This window comes from Macrotis lagotis, chromosome 7 (genome assembly GCF_037893015.1).
Source record: "Macrotis lagotis isolate mMagLag1 chromosome 7, bilby.v1.9.chrom.fasta, whole genome shotgun sequence".
NCBI lineage: Eukaryota > Metazoa > Chordata > Mammalia > Peramelemorphia > Peramelidae > Macrotis > Macrotis lagotis.
The window spans coordinates 153,891,114-153,908,567 of NC_133664.1; the positions used below are offsets into that span (position 1 = coordinate 153,891,114).

The 17,454-nt window shown below is 38.7% G+C and overlaps 1 protein-coding gene across 11 annotated transcripts in view; it reads left to right on the plus strand.

The window, feature by feature from the left end:
- ATXN7L1 (ataxin 7 like 1) overlaps positions 1-17,454 on the plus strand; it is a 267,712-nt gene that overhangs the window by 227,069 nt on the left and 23,189 nt on the right. For all 11 annotated transcript variants that reach the window (XM_074193956.1, XM_074193946.1, XM_074193947.1 and 8 more), the window contains 2 exons: positions 4,846-4,928; positions 5,740-5,999. In XM_074193956.1, the coding sequence (XP_074050057.1) occupies positions 4,846-4,928; positions 5,740-5,999 (343 nt within the window). The remainder of the gene's footprint in view (positions 1-4,845; positions 4,929-5,739; positions 6,000-17,454) is intronic.

The following is a 17,454-nucleotide window of genomic DNA, read 5'->3' on the forward strand; positions in this document are numbered from 1 at the left end:
TCCCTGGAGGATTGAGTGATCTCTCACACTGCTCTTGTTCTTGTTTATTTGTTTTTTTTAAAGCAGGATTCCCCATGTGAATGGGGCATTGGTTTAGATTTGTCATTTCAAGTGCCCCAGAAGACAGTGTAGGTATAAGATCCATACTGTCAACAAACTAAAAGAAAGACTGCACTGGATTGAAGAATAGTGGTGGGGAAGAGGGGTTGTAAAAAATAATTTATGAAGTAGAGACACAACTAAAAATTAGACTTTGAACCCTGCATATTCCAGAGAAATCATGTGAAGTAAGTTTAGCAGGCTTAAATGCTTAATTCATGTAATTCTTCAGCATGATCCAGTTTGGGGTCATGTACAAGTTTTCTTACTGTACCTGATGCTGCCTCTCAGACTCCATGCCCCAGCTATTCTTTTGAAAGGGACTTTACAGCTTTGCCTTACAGAGGTGAATGAAAAGATTTTTTTTTAATAGTGTAGTCATAGACATTTGATATATCCAAAGGCATTTACTTCATTTTCTATGACAACTTTGTGATCTTGCCCATCAGTCTGGAATTTTGTTACTGCTATTTGGGGGAAGGGGAAGGAAAGAAAGGCTGTTGTCATTGGTTGGTTTTGGTTTTGGCTTTTGATGGTATGTATTTTTTTTTTAATCTCCCTGCCTTTCTTACTTTTTTTTTCCACCTCTCTTTCATACTTGGCAGACATTTTTCTGCCCCTGCCTGAATGGCCTAGCTCCAAATAAGTGTGTGTGTGTGTGTGTGTGTGTGTGTGTGTGTGTGTGTGTGTGTGTGTGAGAGAGAGAGAGAGAGAGAGAGAGAGAGAGAGAGAGAGAGAGAGAGGTTTCCATGCCAGGGTGGAGGGTGGGCTGAGTGCCTTCTACCTAGGCTTCTTTCTTAATGACTTGAGAGTAGCTCACAAGGAAACGGGTACCCCCAATCCTGTTTTCAGCTCTTAAAAATTAAGCAAAAATAAAAAGCACTTTGGCAGAAACCTGCTGGGAAATTTGGCTTAGGACTAAAGGCTGTTTTATTCACACCCCTCCTCCATCCCCACCCCACCCCCACTTCCATCTCCATTTCTTTAAAATGGAACACTTCCATTCACTAGTTTCAGACTTTGTACCAGCAACTATCCAGACAGATTTTCAGAATCTGAGCAAAATCTGCTCGGTTTACAACTATCCTCACTCCTCCCCCACCTTCCCTCCCCACCCCACTCCATTATAGAAACTATCCAGGCTCTCCATTAAGTTCATTTATCCGTTATTCATTTTCTACCCACACAAACATCATCACCACCATCCATATCCTGGGGAGCCTTTGTTGTGATTATTTTAAAAATTATAGCTAAATTTATATTGTACTTTTGAGGTTTGTAAGGCATTCACATACATTATTTCATTTGATCTTCAGGGTTCTGTTGCTATTCCAACTTACAGTTGAGGAAACTGAGGCTAAGAAAAGTTAAGTAGAATGCCCAGGGTCATCTAACTGGTATGCATCTGAAGTAGGTCTTACCTTGCTTCATTTCTGTTCTCTCTTTCCTACACCATGCTGCCAGAATGTATCTTCATTTTATAAATAAGGGAATTGGGAGGAAAAGAGATGAAGTGGCTCTTCTGATTCCTAGGCAGTCCTGTAACCCAACAGCAGAACCTGTTTCAAGATGACTTTTAGGATGATACAAAGTCCTAAAATGGCATATTCTATCAGAAGGGAACAATCCTAGAATTTGAGAGCTATAAAGAGCCTTCAATATCATCTAGAATAGCCTCCTTAATTCGATAAATGAAGAGATTAAATGACTTTGCCCTGGAGTTCTTCAACTAGTTAGTGGAATAGCTAAGACAAACTAGGACTCAGCACATGTAGCCCAGGCTTCTTTTTGTGACCCTACATTTGTCTCTCTTAAATAGAGCAGCAACTTTAAACATTGTTGTGTTCACCCCTGGGATCCACGTTTAAGATCCATTTAAGGAAGGACAAGAAGAATTCGAAATATATAGTGAAGGGCATAGGTCATAGGATCATGCATTATGTACAGGCTCCCCCTCGTTTTATAAATAAGGAAACCAAGGTCCACAGAGATTGAGTGATTTGCCTGAATTTACATAGAAAGTATCAAAGGTAGGATTTGAACTCAATATAAGATGTTTTCAAGTTCATATAATAAAAGAAATCAGTTGAAGGACCCAGTTAGCTTAGAGAAAGAGAACTCATGATCACTGCCTTCAAATATTTGAAGGGTTTTCATATGAAAGAGGGATTAGACTTGGCACTAAAGAACAGAACCAGGGACAAGAGTAGAAATTAGAGGCATGTTTAGGTTTGATGTAAGGAAAAATTTCTGTAAGTGAGAGCACTCCAAATATTGGTTGTTATACATTGGACAAAGTGGTTTCTACCCCATTTTGAAGGTTGTGATGCAATGGTTCTGTGACCACATGCTCAGGATATTAGAAAAGAATTTTTTTCCCAATTGAACTAAGTGGCCATTGAAGTGTCTTCTATTTCTGTGATCCTGGCTAAACAGGATTCAGTGGGGGAAACTGAGAGCAGACACCTTGGAAATGTCACTTAACCCAGAAGATGTGAATATTTTTAGAGAAATTGGCAAGTCAAACTTTTCCCTTTTATTAATGTAGATTGACACTTGTCACAAACTATGAAAAGGAAACTAGTTACAACTAAAGTCAAGTCAATAGCAACAACAATAACAAAGGTGATAGCTAACATTTCTAAAGCCCTTAATGGTTTGCAAAGTACTTTCCAAATATTACCAAATTTTATTCTCATAAAAACCTTGGGAAGTAAGTTCTGTTATTATCTCCATTTTGCAGATGAGGAAACTAGGGCAGAGAGGATAAGCGGCTTGTTCCGGTTAGTCATCCGGACTCCAGGTCTAGTGCTCTAGTTATAGTGACACCTAGTTGCCTCTAAACATTTAACCGTCATTTATTAAGTGCCTTCTATGTGCTTAGAACTGTGATGAGCACTGAGGTCAAAAGGAAAGGCAAAAACAGCCTCTACCTTCAAGGAGTCTAATGGGGGCTAGAACATGTAAATGGCTATGTACAAAAAAACATATATACAGGATAAATTGGAGATAATCAAGGCAGGGAGGGTAGTAGCATTAAAGAGGACTAGAAGAGATGGTATTTTACCTGGAACTTGGAGGAAACCATTAGTTGAAGAGGACAACCAGTGAAAATGCATTAAGTGGGGAGGTGAGTGTCTTATACAAAGAATAACAAAAATATTATTGAATTGTAGAGTGTGTAGACAAAAATAAGTAAGAAGAATGGAAAGTTAGGAAGCTGGCCAGGTTGTGAAGGGCTTAAAAGCCAAAAAAGAGGATTTTATATTTGATCTTGGAGGCAATAGGGAGCCATTGGATTTGATTGATTGGGGGAATGACATGGTCAGACATGTGCCTTAGGATCATCTTTCTTTGGATCTGTCTTCTGTCAAGCCAGAACCTCAAGCACAATAGCAAGCCTGGACCCAGTAAATGGCTTTGGGATTCTCCTCTCCTTTATCTTTCAGGAGTCCCAGCCAATTACAAGGAGTTAGCCATCCAGGGCTGCTCTTTGTAATTCCTTTGGAGCAACATCTATTGTGGAGCAACAGCACTCCAGGGAGGTTCCCCAAAAGGTATGGAGAGTAAACATGTACTCTGGATCTCCAAAGGGGTTGTCTCATTGGAACCAACCCCTGAACCCACAAGCTGTCTTCCATATTCTAAGAGGTGATAAACAGAGTTGAGCTCAGTTTATACCTTAGCCATACATTCTGAAAGTTGAAGGTTGTATGGGCAGCAAGACGGGGTTTTGGTAGTCCAGCAGGGAGTAATACTCCCCCAAAAGAATTAATCATAAGGTAGGCATTCCTAGGAAAGCTTAGCATGACCACTCAGCATTGAAATTGGGATAAAATAGTTTGCAAGAGTCTGTAAAAGTTTCATCCTCTCATTTCTCCTATTAATCCACACTAGACTTGCTGTCCTCTCCTGATTTAAAAAAAAAACAAAACTCTGCCCACTAGTGACCTGCAGCTTATTTTAATCCTATAGACACACTTATTTTTCCCTTGCCTCTTGCCTACCCTGGACAACAAGGCTTGAGTGGTTTTCTTGCTGTTTTTCTATGATAGCACAGATTTTGTTAGGGACTCATATTGGCCAACTGACCTCCAAATCAGAAAGACTTACCCTCAACTTCCACCTCTGACATACACTGGTTGTGTGACCCAATGCAAGTTACTTAACCTCTCAAGATTCTGAAGTTGCAAAGGAGATACTGACCTGCATTACTAAAGGGAGTTTTCTCCACTGGAAGTTACCTATCCCAATGAAATCATAGGTCCAGTTTAAAAAAATTGGTTCTGATGTAAAAGACTATAAACTATAGCAGGTATAAGAGATTAGGATAGCTCATTGACCTCTGACTCCTCAGGTGTCCTGTCTTTGTCTGTAGTTTGGTTTGCCCGAAAACCCAAACGCCTCAACTTTCGATATCACAGCTTTAAATCCTACACGATATGCTGGCACAACACCCTTTCCTTGTCTTTCCTGAGAGTCCTTTGTCCTGCACCTGTCTTTGGTGGCAAGTCTTGCAAACCCTCTGGATTTAGAGGGAAATATGTCAGTTTCCTCTAAGTGTTTCTCAAGGGGAAAAAAAAGGTAAAAACATTTCATCTGCTGGTTGAGTAAATAGATTGCCTGACAATGTCTTGCTCATTAGGGCAAATGTGCATTTTTTTAAGAAAAATGTAGTCTTGATGCCAAATCCTTTTTAGTTTCCTTTTTCTTTCTTATTTTTTTTTGTTTGTTTTTTTAAACCAGAGAGAGAATTTGACCCAAATAAACACTGTGGAGTATTGGATCCTGAGACAAAGAAACCTTGCACAAGATCACTCACCTGCAAGGTATTTCTCTTTCCATAAAACAATACTTCCCGCTCTTGCTGGGACCGGTTGTCGAAATGTTTGCATGTCACTCTGCACGCGGCAGGGTGTGGAACTTCGACACGACCCCCGGCTGTTCTTTGTAGGGAAATGCTTTCTTCTCTTTCAGCAGAGCAGAATGCCTGCCTCCAGCAGGCTGGTGTTTTAAGGGAGAAAAAAAATAGGTTTCCCTTGTCACTTGTGAGGCCAGACACTAAATCTTATTTATAGGCACTCACAGGCACTGTTCTAAACCCTACTCCATTCTTATGTCTGCAGCAACAGCAGTACTGTTAGAAACCCTGTAGTAAAGATGACACACCTGGGCTACCGGTGGAATAGCTGACCAAAAGCAACTGTCATTGGGCAACCAAAATTCCCAGTTAGCATCCTGAATGAAGAGAGGAGCCCTTCCCCTTCTCGGTATTGGGGCTCTGTTGTATTGGGACAGTGAGCCAGCCTGCCTTTGCCATGAATTATGGTGTAAATCTAGCTCCCTCATGTTGCTTTTTTCAGCAAAGTTGATTGGATGATGTCCATTATGAAAGTTGTCATTTTATGCCATTTTTAGATAAAGCTTCCGCTTCTCAGCGATATACATATTGGGCACAGTTTAACCTAGCACTTGGCGTACTGGTTGCATCTTTATAGCCGCAGAAAGCCGTTGCCTGAAAGTTGACTTTTCAGCATCTCTTAATTTCTTTGAATTGCAATTTCAGAAATAGAGGGAGTGGGGAAGCAGGTGTACGTGCTGACCAAAGAAGCTGCTCTTTTGATCCTCCTTTTCTTTTAGACACATTCACTTAATCATCGGAGGGCAGTCCCAGGCCGGAAAAAGCAATTTGACATCCTTCTGGCTGAACACAAAGCTAGGTCCAGGGAAAAAGAAGTCTCTAAAGACAAAGAGCATCTCCCGTCATCCACAAGGGAAACACATCAGAACCAACCCATACCAGCACAAGACTCTCTTTTGGGATCTTCAATGAACTCTGGGCCAGAACTGAAAGTAGCTTCTCCTGCAAAATCCAGACCACCTAATTCTGTACTTCCTAGGTAAGCCTCCACCTTGGGAATAGCCTTTGTCATGCTATGAGTCCATGATAGTGTTTCTGTTGGCACAGGTCTTAATATCATATTGCATGTGTTTCAGTATAGCAAGATAGAATCTATTAGGGTTTGTGCTTTTACCAGATGGAAGTAAACACCTGGGGGATAATACATCAACCACTAGTTACTTATCTAGTCATCTGTTGATTGACATCATTGTTATAGATGGCAGAAGACACTTAATAATTACCTAGCAGTATGACCTTAACTTAAGTGTCACTTAACCCCCAAAAAATGTAATAGGGAAATGTTAGATTAAAATGAAAATATAACATATGACTTTAATCTGTGGTTTTCTAACCCACAGAGTTCTGTTTCTATTTGAGTTTGATGCCACTGTTTTAGACTATTCAGTATATGGGTAGGCCATTTCAAAATTAACATCAGCTAACTGCATTTCTTGAAATCTTTGAGACTTTCCCAAAAACAGGCTGAAATGAAAATTAGGAGAGTAGATTGATGTTCTCCTCTCAGAGGAATATGTTCCTTCTCTCAATGTTTTACTCTTGGGAACAATTAATTCATTTGCTTGGGCTCCATTTTGCCATCTTAGATAGGCAATAAGAGAATAGGATATATATATATATATATATATATATATATATATATATATATATATATATATATAGAGAGAGAGAGAGAGAGAGAGAGAGAGAGAGAGAGAGAATTAAAACCCAATTGGATTTTTGAGCAAAGATCTATAATTTTTCCCTATGAAAAATCAAGGCCTATTTTGAGCATCATAATGATCCCTAGTTATAAATTTAGTGACAAAACAGCATGCTATGCTCGTGGGGGGGCTTGTGTCCATGAGCAAGTGAGTTCAGTAAGAGGTATAGAAAAGATTGTGTTTGTTTGTTTTTAATAAATGGGGGGAAAAACTAGAAGAAAAACATTTTTCAATAATTGTTAGACAATCAGCAATGTCTCTATATCACTTCTCTTGCTTTGGGACTTGTATTTGTTCATGTGACTGGTCAAATGAGTTCCTCTATCTGAACGGGAAACTACGATACTTGCCTAAGAATTTGGTGGAGTCCACAAAGACATCAGCTTGATGTAAGCCCACCCTGCCATTATTGTATCCAGCAACAGCAGCAGCAGCAGATTCATTATTATAACTGTCTGTTTTCATGGCACATTCTAAGTGTCTCTTGCTTTGCAATCATTTACCATAAACCTGGAAGTCGTCTGGTCTTATTGTCATTCTTTTACAATGAGAAAACTGTTTCATAAAAACTTGGGCTCATACTGAGCCCTTAAGCCCATCAGAGTATGTATGCTCATATGTGTGTGGATGTGGATGTCTGAAGCTGTGACTATGCAATCTCTTCTTCATATTTCATTGGATTTTCAAAGAAATGTATGTCCTTGAAGAAACTGCATATGTTCATCTTCTCTTAGTCTAGTGACAAGGACAGAAAGAAAATACTGCAAAGAAGATTAGAGGGGATAGGTTAAAGGCATATCATTGGAAATGCAGGGATAATTAGCACAGTTCTAAGGTTGTTACAGAGTTCATGGGAAACAAAGCTTCTTATAAATGTTCAAAGTTGTGAACAGAGTGTCATGCCACATGACCCATACTTAAAGCCATTCTAAGCCTACGTAAAGAGAGTTTATGTTGTAATAGAGAAAGACTTACAAGTGATCTGACATTTATTAATGATTGACATAGTTATTTTATAGCACATCTTATACAAATGGTAAATGATTCAGATAAATGTAAATAATCAGTATTACTTTTATGTAGCTAACTAGGTTTTGAAAAAAAAATTTGTCTCCTCTTTCTTAGTTCTGTGGTATTTAAAAATACTATCAGTGTTGTTGGTTTTCCCTGATTTCATGTACAGTTTAATCCTAATTGCATTCATACATGAACATATTCATTAAAAGACAAATTTCTGGAAAACATCTTCTGAATATTCAGGGTTCCCTGTGCCCAGCTCCTCTCCTTTCCCTTTTGTCCAGAGATAAAGTTTTGTGAGTTTTCAGTACTGTAGGCATTTGTCTTTCCATTGTGCCCCAAACCTAATGAAGAAATCTTTGAAGATCATAGCCTAGAACTTCCTCTTCCACACCTGGAAAAAAAAATTTATCCCTAGCTGTCCTTGGTGCTGAAGGACTTAAGATAGAAATTCTGTGGTGTGAGGCAGGTAATAAATATGGAGATGGTAAAAATAAACCAAACAGGAGTAATTTGTGCTTTAAGAGATAGGGCCCACTAGATCTTGGTGCTATTCCAAGTCTTTAAGAGTAGCCCTCTATGAACCATTAAATCAAATTTGAAAACAAGATGCCAGTCCTTCCTGCTGAACACTTGGACCTGCCTTCATGATATAATCCCTAACTGGTGAACCTATGAGCCCACTTCAGCAGATAATTGGGGATTCCACTATTCCCCTAATCCGATATTGCAGAAAAGAGCCAATTTGCCTCCTTACTAGCTGTGTTTCCTCAATCAAGGCATTTCTCTCTCTGATTTTCAAGTTTCTATTCTTTTAATTTGAAATGATAATGCCTGTCCTTCCTATTTCACACAATTGAATTATGAATAAATTTTGAATATAGAAGTATGAAAGGAGATGGTGATGATTCCTGCATATTAATGGTGATAGCATAATAGATAAAGCATTAGGCTTGGATTCAGGAATATCTGAGTTCAAATACCTCCTCAGATATTTACTAGCTGTGTGACCTTGGATAAGTCATTAAATTTCTGCTTCCCTCAGTTTCTTCAACTGTAAAATGAAAACAATAATAACATCCACTTCTGAAGGTTGTAGTGAGGATCAGATAACATTTATAAAGCATTTAGTTCAGGACCTTGTACATATTAGGCACTGTATTTTTACCATATTATTTATATATATATATATATATATATATATATATATATATATATGTATGTATGTATATAAAATCATTTCCCCTTATTGCTTTCAAGTATCCTAAAAAGGAAATGTGACTCTTAACAAAAATTATCAAGGACTTAGAAGATAGAATTGGAACCTAGATCTTCCAGATGTGAAGTTCAACATTTTTTCCCCTGTCCTCTGCTGCCCTCTGCTGCTGCATTACCTGTATGACCTTGTGCAAATTTCAACCTCTCTGGACCTCTTCATCTGTACAGTGAGGAAGTTGAATTGACCTGGACAATCCCTTCCAATTGTAAATCTGTGATTCTATCCAAATTCCCTTTCCCTTCCTTTCTCCAAGTTTTGGTTATTTGTGTTTCCTCTGGAAAAAGTTAAAGCTTCAGAACAAGAAAGAGAAGAAAGATAGTTTTCTCTAGATTTCCTTGTACCAAGCTGGACTAAGTAATAATATCAAATTTGCCTTCCAGATTGGAATAAAGGAGAAGAAAGATAATTTTTCTCTATATTTCTTTGCAGCAAGCTGGACTAAGTAATAAGATCAAGTTTGCCTTCCAGATTGGAATAAAATAGTGGGTGTAAATGGTAGTGAGATGGAAGCTAAATTATATAGCTTCTTCACCAACTTCCCCAGGTCAAGACCCCTGCTCCCTCTCACTGTCCCCCTTAAGCCCTGCCTCTATGATATATAAACTGATCAGAAATGTCCCCCTTTTCCCTATAGGACTCTGCCTTGGTCTCTGTTATGGAAGGAGAGTTAACCAACAGGATGTTGGTTAAAGAGCATTCTGCACTTAGCAAAAATATTTATCATTCATTCCTAAGACTCTCCTTGAAAGGAATATACCTACAAAAAAGAAAAAGACATTACATTAGTCCCTGATTTTCTCTCCCCATATGCAGGTAATCTCCCCATGCAGGTATGCACATATGAGAATATACCCACTGCTTCTATTGGCTTAGTTCCACCTTAGAGCAGAAGTGCCACTAAATTTAAAAAAAGGGCTTAAAAAGAAAAATATATGAGCTCCACAGATTACTTTTAGATTTTTATTTCATGACATGACTACATCACAATTTTACTTAAAAGAATTATAAATATATAGCTGGAAGAAACTTCAGAGGAGGATATTGAGACCCAGGGTCCTGCACAGGGTCACACAAATAAGCCTTAAAAGTGGGGTTTGGGGGCAGCTAGGTGGCACAGTGGATAGAGCACTGGCCTTGGAGTCAGGAGTACCTGAGTGCAAATCTGGCCTCAGACACTTAATAATTACCTAGCGATGTGGCCTTGGGCAAGCCACTTAACCCCACTGCCTTGCAAAAACTAAAAAAAAAAGGGGGGGGCAGGTTCAAACCCTTGATTCCAAAACCAGTGCTCCTTACAAGCAAATAAAAGTTTTTTAGTTGAGTCATTTCAAGAAGACTAATGGGGAGTAACTTATTTCCTTGTCCTTGGCTTTTTGCTCCTAGTGTGACAGAAGCAATATTTTCCTTCTCAAGGTTAAGTGATGCTGGTTAATAATAATCAAGCCAAGGCATTTCTTCTAAATAGCCAGGAAAAACTCTGGGAGGCTTTTCTGTTAAAAAAAAAAAATTATCTTTTAGGAACAGGTCAGATTTCAAATAAATAAGCAAAGCAATTCATGGTAAAAATGAAAGGGAAAGGACAAGGAATAGTCATCAAAGCAGAAGGGGAAAAATAAGAACAAGAATTCCATTCTCAAAATCTTCTTTCCTTATCTCCTTAACCCACTTAGCCACTTGATGGAAGAGAGTAAGAGGTAAGGAGATTGTTACCAGTTGGGTATTTAGTTAGTTAGTTAGTTGTTTTTTTTTTTTGCAAGGCAAACGGGGTTAAGTGGCTTGCCCAAGGCCACACAGCTAGGCAATTATTAAGTGTCTGAGACCGAATTTGAACCCAGGTACTCCTCCTGACTCCAAGGCCAGTGCTTTATCCACTATGCCACCTAGCTGCCCTGGATAGATATTTTTAAAAAACCAAATAAATAATTTTGGGGGGAGGTTGGGGTTTTTTAGTTTATTTATTTATTTTATATAATTATAATAATCTTGTTATTAGAGTAAACATAAACCCCCCTCCCCTTCAAGATGAGAAATCTCAAGAATAATGAGAGAGAAAAAAATGTACTTCAGTCTGTGTTCAGATTCCAATGGCTCTGTCTCTGAGGTGAGTTGCCTTCTTTATCATAAATCCACCAGAGAAGATGCTTCAATATTTTTCCCACAGTTGCTATTACTAGCTGTATTTCCCTCCACTCTATTTCTCCTCAATCTCATTTATTCTTTTCTCTCTTTACCCTTTCATCCTGTCCCTGTCCAAAAATATATTGTATCTGAGTACCCTCTCCCTTGATCTTCCCTCTCTTCTATCACCTATTCCCCCTCCCCCATTCTATCCCTTTCTTCTCATTTTTCTCTAGGGTAAGATAGATTTCTATACCCTATTAAGTGTATATGTTATTTCCTCTCTGAGTCATTTCTGATAAGAATGAAGGCTCACTCATTCCCCCTTGCCTTCCCCCATTCCACTCCATTGAAGAAGATTTTTCTTGACTCTTATGTGAAATATCTTAGCCCCTTCTTCCTCTCCTTTCTTTTCCTCCCAGTACTTTCCTTTATCACCCATTGACTCATCTTTTCTTTTTTTTCTTTTTTTTTTTTTTTTAGGTTTTTGCAAGGCAAACAGGGTTAAGTGGCTTGCCCAAGGCCACACAGCTAGGTAATCATTAAGTGTCTGAGACCAGAATTGAACCCAGGTACTCCTGACTTCAGGGCCAGTGCTTTATCCACTACACCACCTAGCTGCCCCCCTTGACTCATCTTTTTACTGTATACCACCATTATTTTCAGCTCCTTCCTGTGCCTTGCCTATGTATGCTCCTTCTAACCACTCTTATGAATGAGAAAGTTCATATGAGATACCAGTATCTTCTTCCCATGAAGGAATACAAACAATTCAACATCATTAAGGTCCTCATAGTTAGTCCTTCTTCTCCACCCCCCTCTATGGTTCAAGTGTACTTGAAGATCAAACTTTCTGTGCAGTTCTGGGTGTTTTAAAAGGAAAGTTGAGAGTCCCCTGTTTCATTGAAAGTCCATCTTTTCCCCTGAAAGAGGATGTTCAGTTTTCTTGGGTAGTTGATTCTCGGTTGTAAACCAAGATCTTTTGCTTTACAGAGTATCATATTCCAATCCCTACAAGCCCTTAATGTAGATGCTGCCAGATTCTGTGTAAACCTAACTATAGAGCCACAGTAGTTGAATTGTTTGTTTCTGGCAACTTTTAGTATTTTTCTCTTTGACTTGGGAGCTTTGGAATTTGGCTATAATATTCCTGGAAGTTTTTCTTTTGGGTTCTCTTTCAAGAGGTGATCAATAAATTCCCTCAATTTCTATTTACCCTCTGCTTCTAGGATTTCAGGACAACTTTCTGTATTATTTCTTGAAAAAAATGAAGTCTAGGCTCTTCTCCTGGTCATGATTTTCAGGTAGCACAATAATTTTAAAATTATTTCTTCTGATCCTGCTTTCATTTTTCCTATGAGATAGTTCACATTTTCTTCTAATTTTTTGGCTTTTTTGAAAGAGCTTTATTTCTTCCTGATTTCTTGAAAAGTCATTAGCTTTCTTTAGTCCCATTCTGCATTTGAAGAAGTTATTTTCTTCAGAGAGCTTTTTTTTATCTCCTTTTCCAGCTGGCCACTTCTGCTTTTTAAGGCATTGTTCCCCTTATTTGCCTTTTGCTTTGCTTTTTCTGTTTGGCCTAAACTGGTTTGTAACATATTATTTCTTTAGCAATTTATATATATATTTTTTTAGGTTTTTGCAAGGCAAACAGGGTTAAATGGTTTACCCAAGGCCACACAGCTAGGTAATTATTAAGTATCTGAGACCAGATTTGAACTCAGGTACTCCTGACTCCAGGGCTGGTGCTCTATCCACTGTGCCACCTAGCCACCCCAATTTTTTATATTTCTTTCACCAAATTGCTGATTTGATTTTCATGATTTAACTGCATCACTCTCATTTCTCCTCCCAATTTTTCTTCTACCTCCCTTAATTGCTTTTCTTTTTTTTCCTTTTTTTTTTTTTTTTTAGGTTTTTGCAAGGCAAACAGGGTTAAGTGGCTTGCCCAAGGCCACACAGCTAGGTAATTATTAAGTGTCTGAGACTGGATTTAAACCCAGGTACTCCTGACTCCAGGGCCAGTGCTTTATCCCCTACACCACCTAGCCACACCCCCCCTTAATTGCTTTTCAAACAATTTTGAACTCATTCCTAGCCTGAGCCCATTTTCTATTTCTCTCAGAGGCTTTGGATACAGAAGGTTCAAATCTGTCATCTTCTGAATCTTCCATGGGGCCAAATCTTTTTCTTTTGTTTGCTCATTTCCTCAGTCTAAGACTAATATACTGCACTTCCAAGGCTTTGGGGGGGTTTTAGGACATCCTACTGGGACCTTTTTCCTCTAAGGTCTTATGTTCTCTTGTCTGTGCTTTGATATGTAGATTACTACAGGCTCTCCCCTCTGCTGCAAGGAGGGTCCCTGCTCAGCTATCTTAGTATGGGAGCCCAAACTGCAACCTAGATCTCAGTGTGGCCAAACAGCAGAGTCCTGCCCCAGGGAGAGCAGAGAGATTTCTGCAGTCTTCCCCCGATGCCCTTGCCATCTGTAGGCTGCACTCTGAAGGTGTAGGTTGGCTTCCCCATTCTTGCTGAAAGTTCTCACCACAGAGCTGTTCTGAAGTTGGTACCCCTCACCTCACACTCATTCTGGTGCAACAGAGTTCTCACCACCCCTTTAAGCTATTTCCAGTGATCCCTAGGCTGCACTGTGCTGTGGCCACAGCTTTTTTCCAACCCCCAGTCCTGGTGAAGCACACCTTTCCCGTGGAACTTCTATGTTATCTTGGACTGGGAAATTTTATCACTTAGTCTTTCTGTGGCTTCTGCCCCTCTAATTTTTTTTTATTTTGAGTTTTATGATTTTCCCCCCAATCTTACTTCCCTTCCCCCACCCCCCCACGAAAGCAATTTGTCAGTCTTTACATTGTTTCCATGTTGTACATTGATCCAAATTGAGTGTGATGAAAGAGAAATCATATCCTTAAGGAAGAAACAAAAAGTATAAGAGATAACAAGATCAGGCAATAAGATATCAGGTTTTTTTTCTAAATTAAAGGGAATAGTTCTTGAACTTTGTTCAAACTCCATGGTTCTTTATCTGGATACAGATGGTATTCTCCATTGTAGACAGCCCAAAATTGTCCCTGATTGTTGTACTGATGGAATGATCAAGTCCATCAAGGTTGATCATCATCCCCATGTTGCTATTAGGGTGTACAGTGTTTTTCTGGTTCTGCTCAGCTCGCTCAGCATCAGTTCATTCAAATCCCTCCAGGCTTCCCTGAATTCCCATCCCTCCTGGTTTCTAATAGAACAGTAGTGTTCCATGACATACATATAACACAGTTTGCTAAGCCATTCCCTAATTGAAGGACATTTACTTGATTTCCAATTCTTTGCCACTACAAACAGGGCTTCTATGAATATTTTTGTACAAGTGATGTTTTTACCCTTTTTCATCATCTCTTTAGGGTATAGACCCAGTAATGGTATTGCTGGATCAAAGGGTATACACATTTTTGTTGCCCTTTGGGCATAGTTCCAAATTTCTCTCCGGAAAGGTTGGATGAGTTCACAGCTCCACCAGCAGTGTCCCAGATTACCCACAACCCTTCCAACAATGATCTTTATCCTTTCTGGTCATATTGGCCAGTCTGAGAGGTGTGAGGTGGTACCTTCAAGAAACTTTAATTTGCATTTCTCTAATAATTAATGATTTAGAGCAATTTTTCATATGACTATGGATTGCTTTGATCTCCTCATCTGTAAATTGCCTTTGCATATCCTTTGACCATTTGTCAACTGGGGAATGGCTTTTTTTAAATATCACTCAGTTCTCTGTATATTTTATAAATGAATCTTTTGTCAGAATCATTAGTTGTAAAGATTCTCTCCCAGTTTACTACATTTCTTTTGATCTTGGTTACAGTGGGTTTTATCTGTGCAAAAACTTTTTAATTTAATATAATCGAAATCATCTAGTTTGTTTTTAGTGATGTTCTACCACTCTCTTCCTTAGTCATAAACTGCTCCCCTTTCCATAGATCTGACAGGTAAACTAGTCTTTGATTTTCTAATTTGCTTATAGTATTGTTTTTTATGTCTAAATCCTGTATCCATTTGGATCTTATCTTGGTAAAGGGTGTGAGGTGTTGGTCTAATCTAAGTTTCTTCCATACTAACTTCCAATTTTCTTGGCAGTTTTTTATCAGAGAGTTTTTATCCCAACAGCTAGACTCTTTGGATTTATCAAACAGCAGATTACTGTAATTGTTTCCTGCTGTTGCACTTAGTCTATTCCACTGGTCCACCACTCTATTTCTTAGACAATACCAGACAATTTTGATGAGCTACAGTCATAATTTAATGGCCTTTGGAGTTTTGGGGAAAGGAGTTTCTCGGGAATCCTACCTTCATGCCACCATCTTGGCTCTGCACCCCCCCCCCCCAAACAAATAAAATGCTGCTGCTCTGGAAGAATTCAGTGCTAAACAGTACTTGCTGTGACCTTTTGAGAGGAGGAGGATGAACAAGTTTGCCGATAATTCAGATTGGAGTGAGTGGCTTTTTCTTTTTTAATAAATTTCTTGACTGAAGCTTGCCACTGAGTGGATCTTATTAATATAGAGCCAGTTATATGCATTAAGTAAATATCAGGTAAGTACTGTGGAATTTGGTATTTTTAAGAGACATTTGGCTATCTAATAGGAGCTAATAGCATCATTTGAGAGGCAGGCTTTTTATCATGCCAACATAATAATGGTACCATATAAGTACCATAAAGTAAACACCATATATCAGTACCATAAAACAAGAGTTTACCAGCAGAGAGGATATTGGGAGGGGGAGCAGATGTCTTTAGTTTAGTTTAGTTTAGTTTTTGCATGGCAATGGGGTTAAGTGGCTTGCCCAAGGCCACACAGCTAGATAATTATTAAGTGTCTGAGGCTAGATTTGAACTCAGGTACTCCTGAATCCAGGGCCGGTGCTCTATCCACTGTGCCACCTAGCCGCCCATTTGTTTTATTTTCAATATACTTTTCCATTCATCCTTTTTTCCTAGTTTCTCATCAAGAGTTCCATAGACCAATGAAATCATTGGTCCAGGCCTTATTCTCTAAGATATAAATAAAATACTACATCTGACATGAAATCAGTTTTATAAGAAGTTTCTTTTCTATCAATTCAGTTAATAATTCAAATTGAACAGATCTGGTTATCATTGTCTGAAGTTGGAAAATGAGCTTGATTTAAAATTGATTTTGTGTCATCATTATTTGGGGATAAAGATTGCACCAATGATTTCATTGGTATATGGAGGACCTGATGACTTTTTCTACTGATGATGCTTGGTAACTTTGAGTCTTTAGAAAAGGAAGAGTTTTTAACCTGAGGTCCACAGGACCCTAGGAGACCAGGAGATTCATAAATTTGAATGGAGAAAAATTGTATCTTTAATTGAAATTTAGTATTTCCTTCAACAACATAAATATTTTTAATTATTCTGAGAAGGGGTCTTTAAGATTCATCAGACTGCTACATAAGTTTATGACATAGGACAGCTAGGTAACGTAGTGGATAGAGCACAAGCCTTGGAGTCAGGAGGAACTGAGTTCATATCTGACCTAAGACACTCAATAATTACCTAGCTTTGTGACCTTGGGCAAATCACTTAACCCCATTGCCCAAAAAAACAAAAAAAATGTCTATGACACATAAAAGGTTAGAATCTCTGTCTTAGAATCACTTAAGGAACTGAGAAGATTAAGTGACTTATTTAGGATTATACAGCCACTATCTGGCAGATATGGGACTTGAACTCAGGGAACTTCCTGTCTCTAAGGCCTCTTTTCTATCCACAGTGCCATGCTCTCTCGCTCTCTCTCTCTCTCTCTCTCTCTCTCTCTCTCTCTCTCTCTCTCTCTCTCTTGACATCTTCTATTGGAGTTATTCTTTCCAAACTTTTTCATGCATCTTGCCCCAAAACCAGTGACTATAAGCTGGAGTCCAAGAGTGAAGTGTCTGAAAAGTTAGAATTTATGTCTCTGACTGATGATATCTCTCTGGATTGGTCAGTTGTCTTCTCCAAGACTCATTTTTTCCATGTACAAATCGTCAGAAGCAATCTGTTGTATTAGATCTGGGACATGAATTCAGAATCTGCCCTGGGGTACACTATCTATATATGACTATGGGAAAATCCCATAACCTCTCAATGCCTACAGGAAAAACTCAGAAGCTATAATTTACAGAAGAGTCAATGATATGTAATAGTGAGAGAGTTTGAAAGTTCCTCTATATGGATATAATCAATAAACCAACCAAACCACCCCATCCCCCCAAAATTAAGTGGAGATGATATATTTGCCATTACC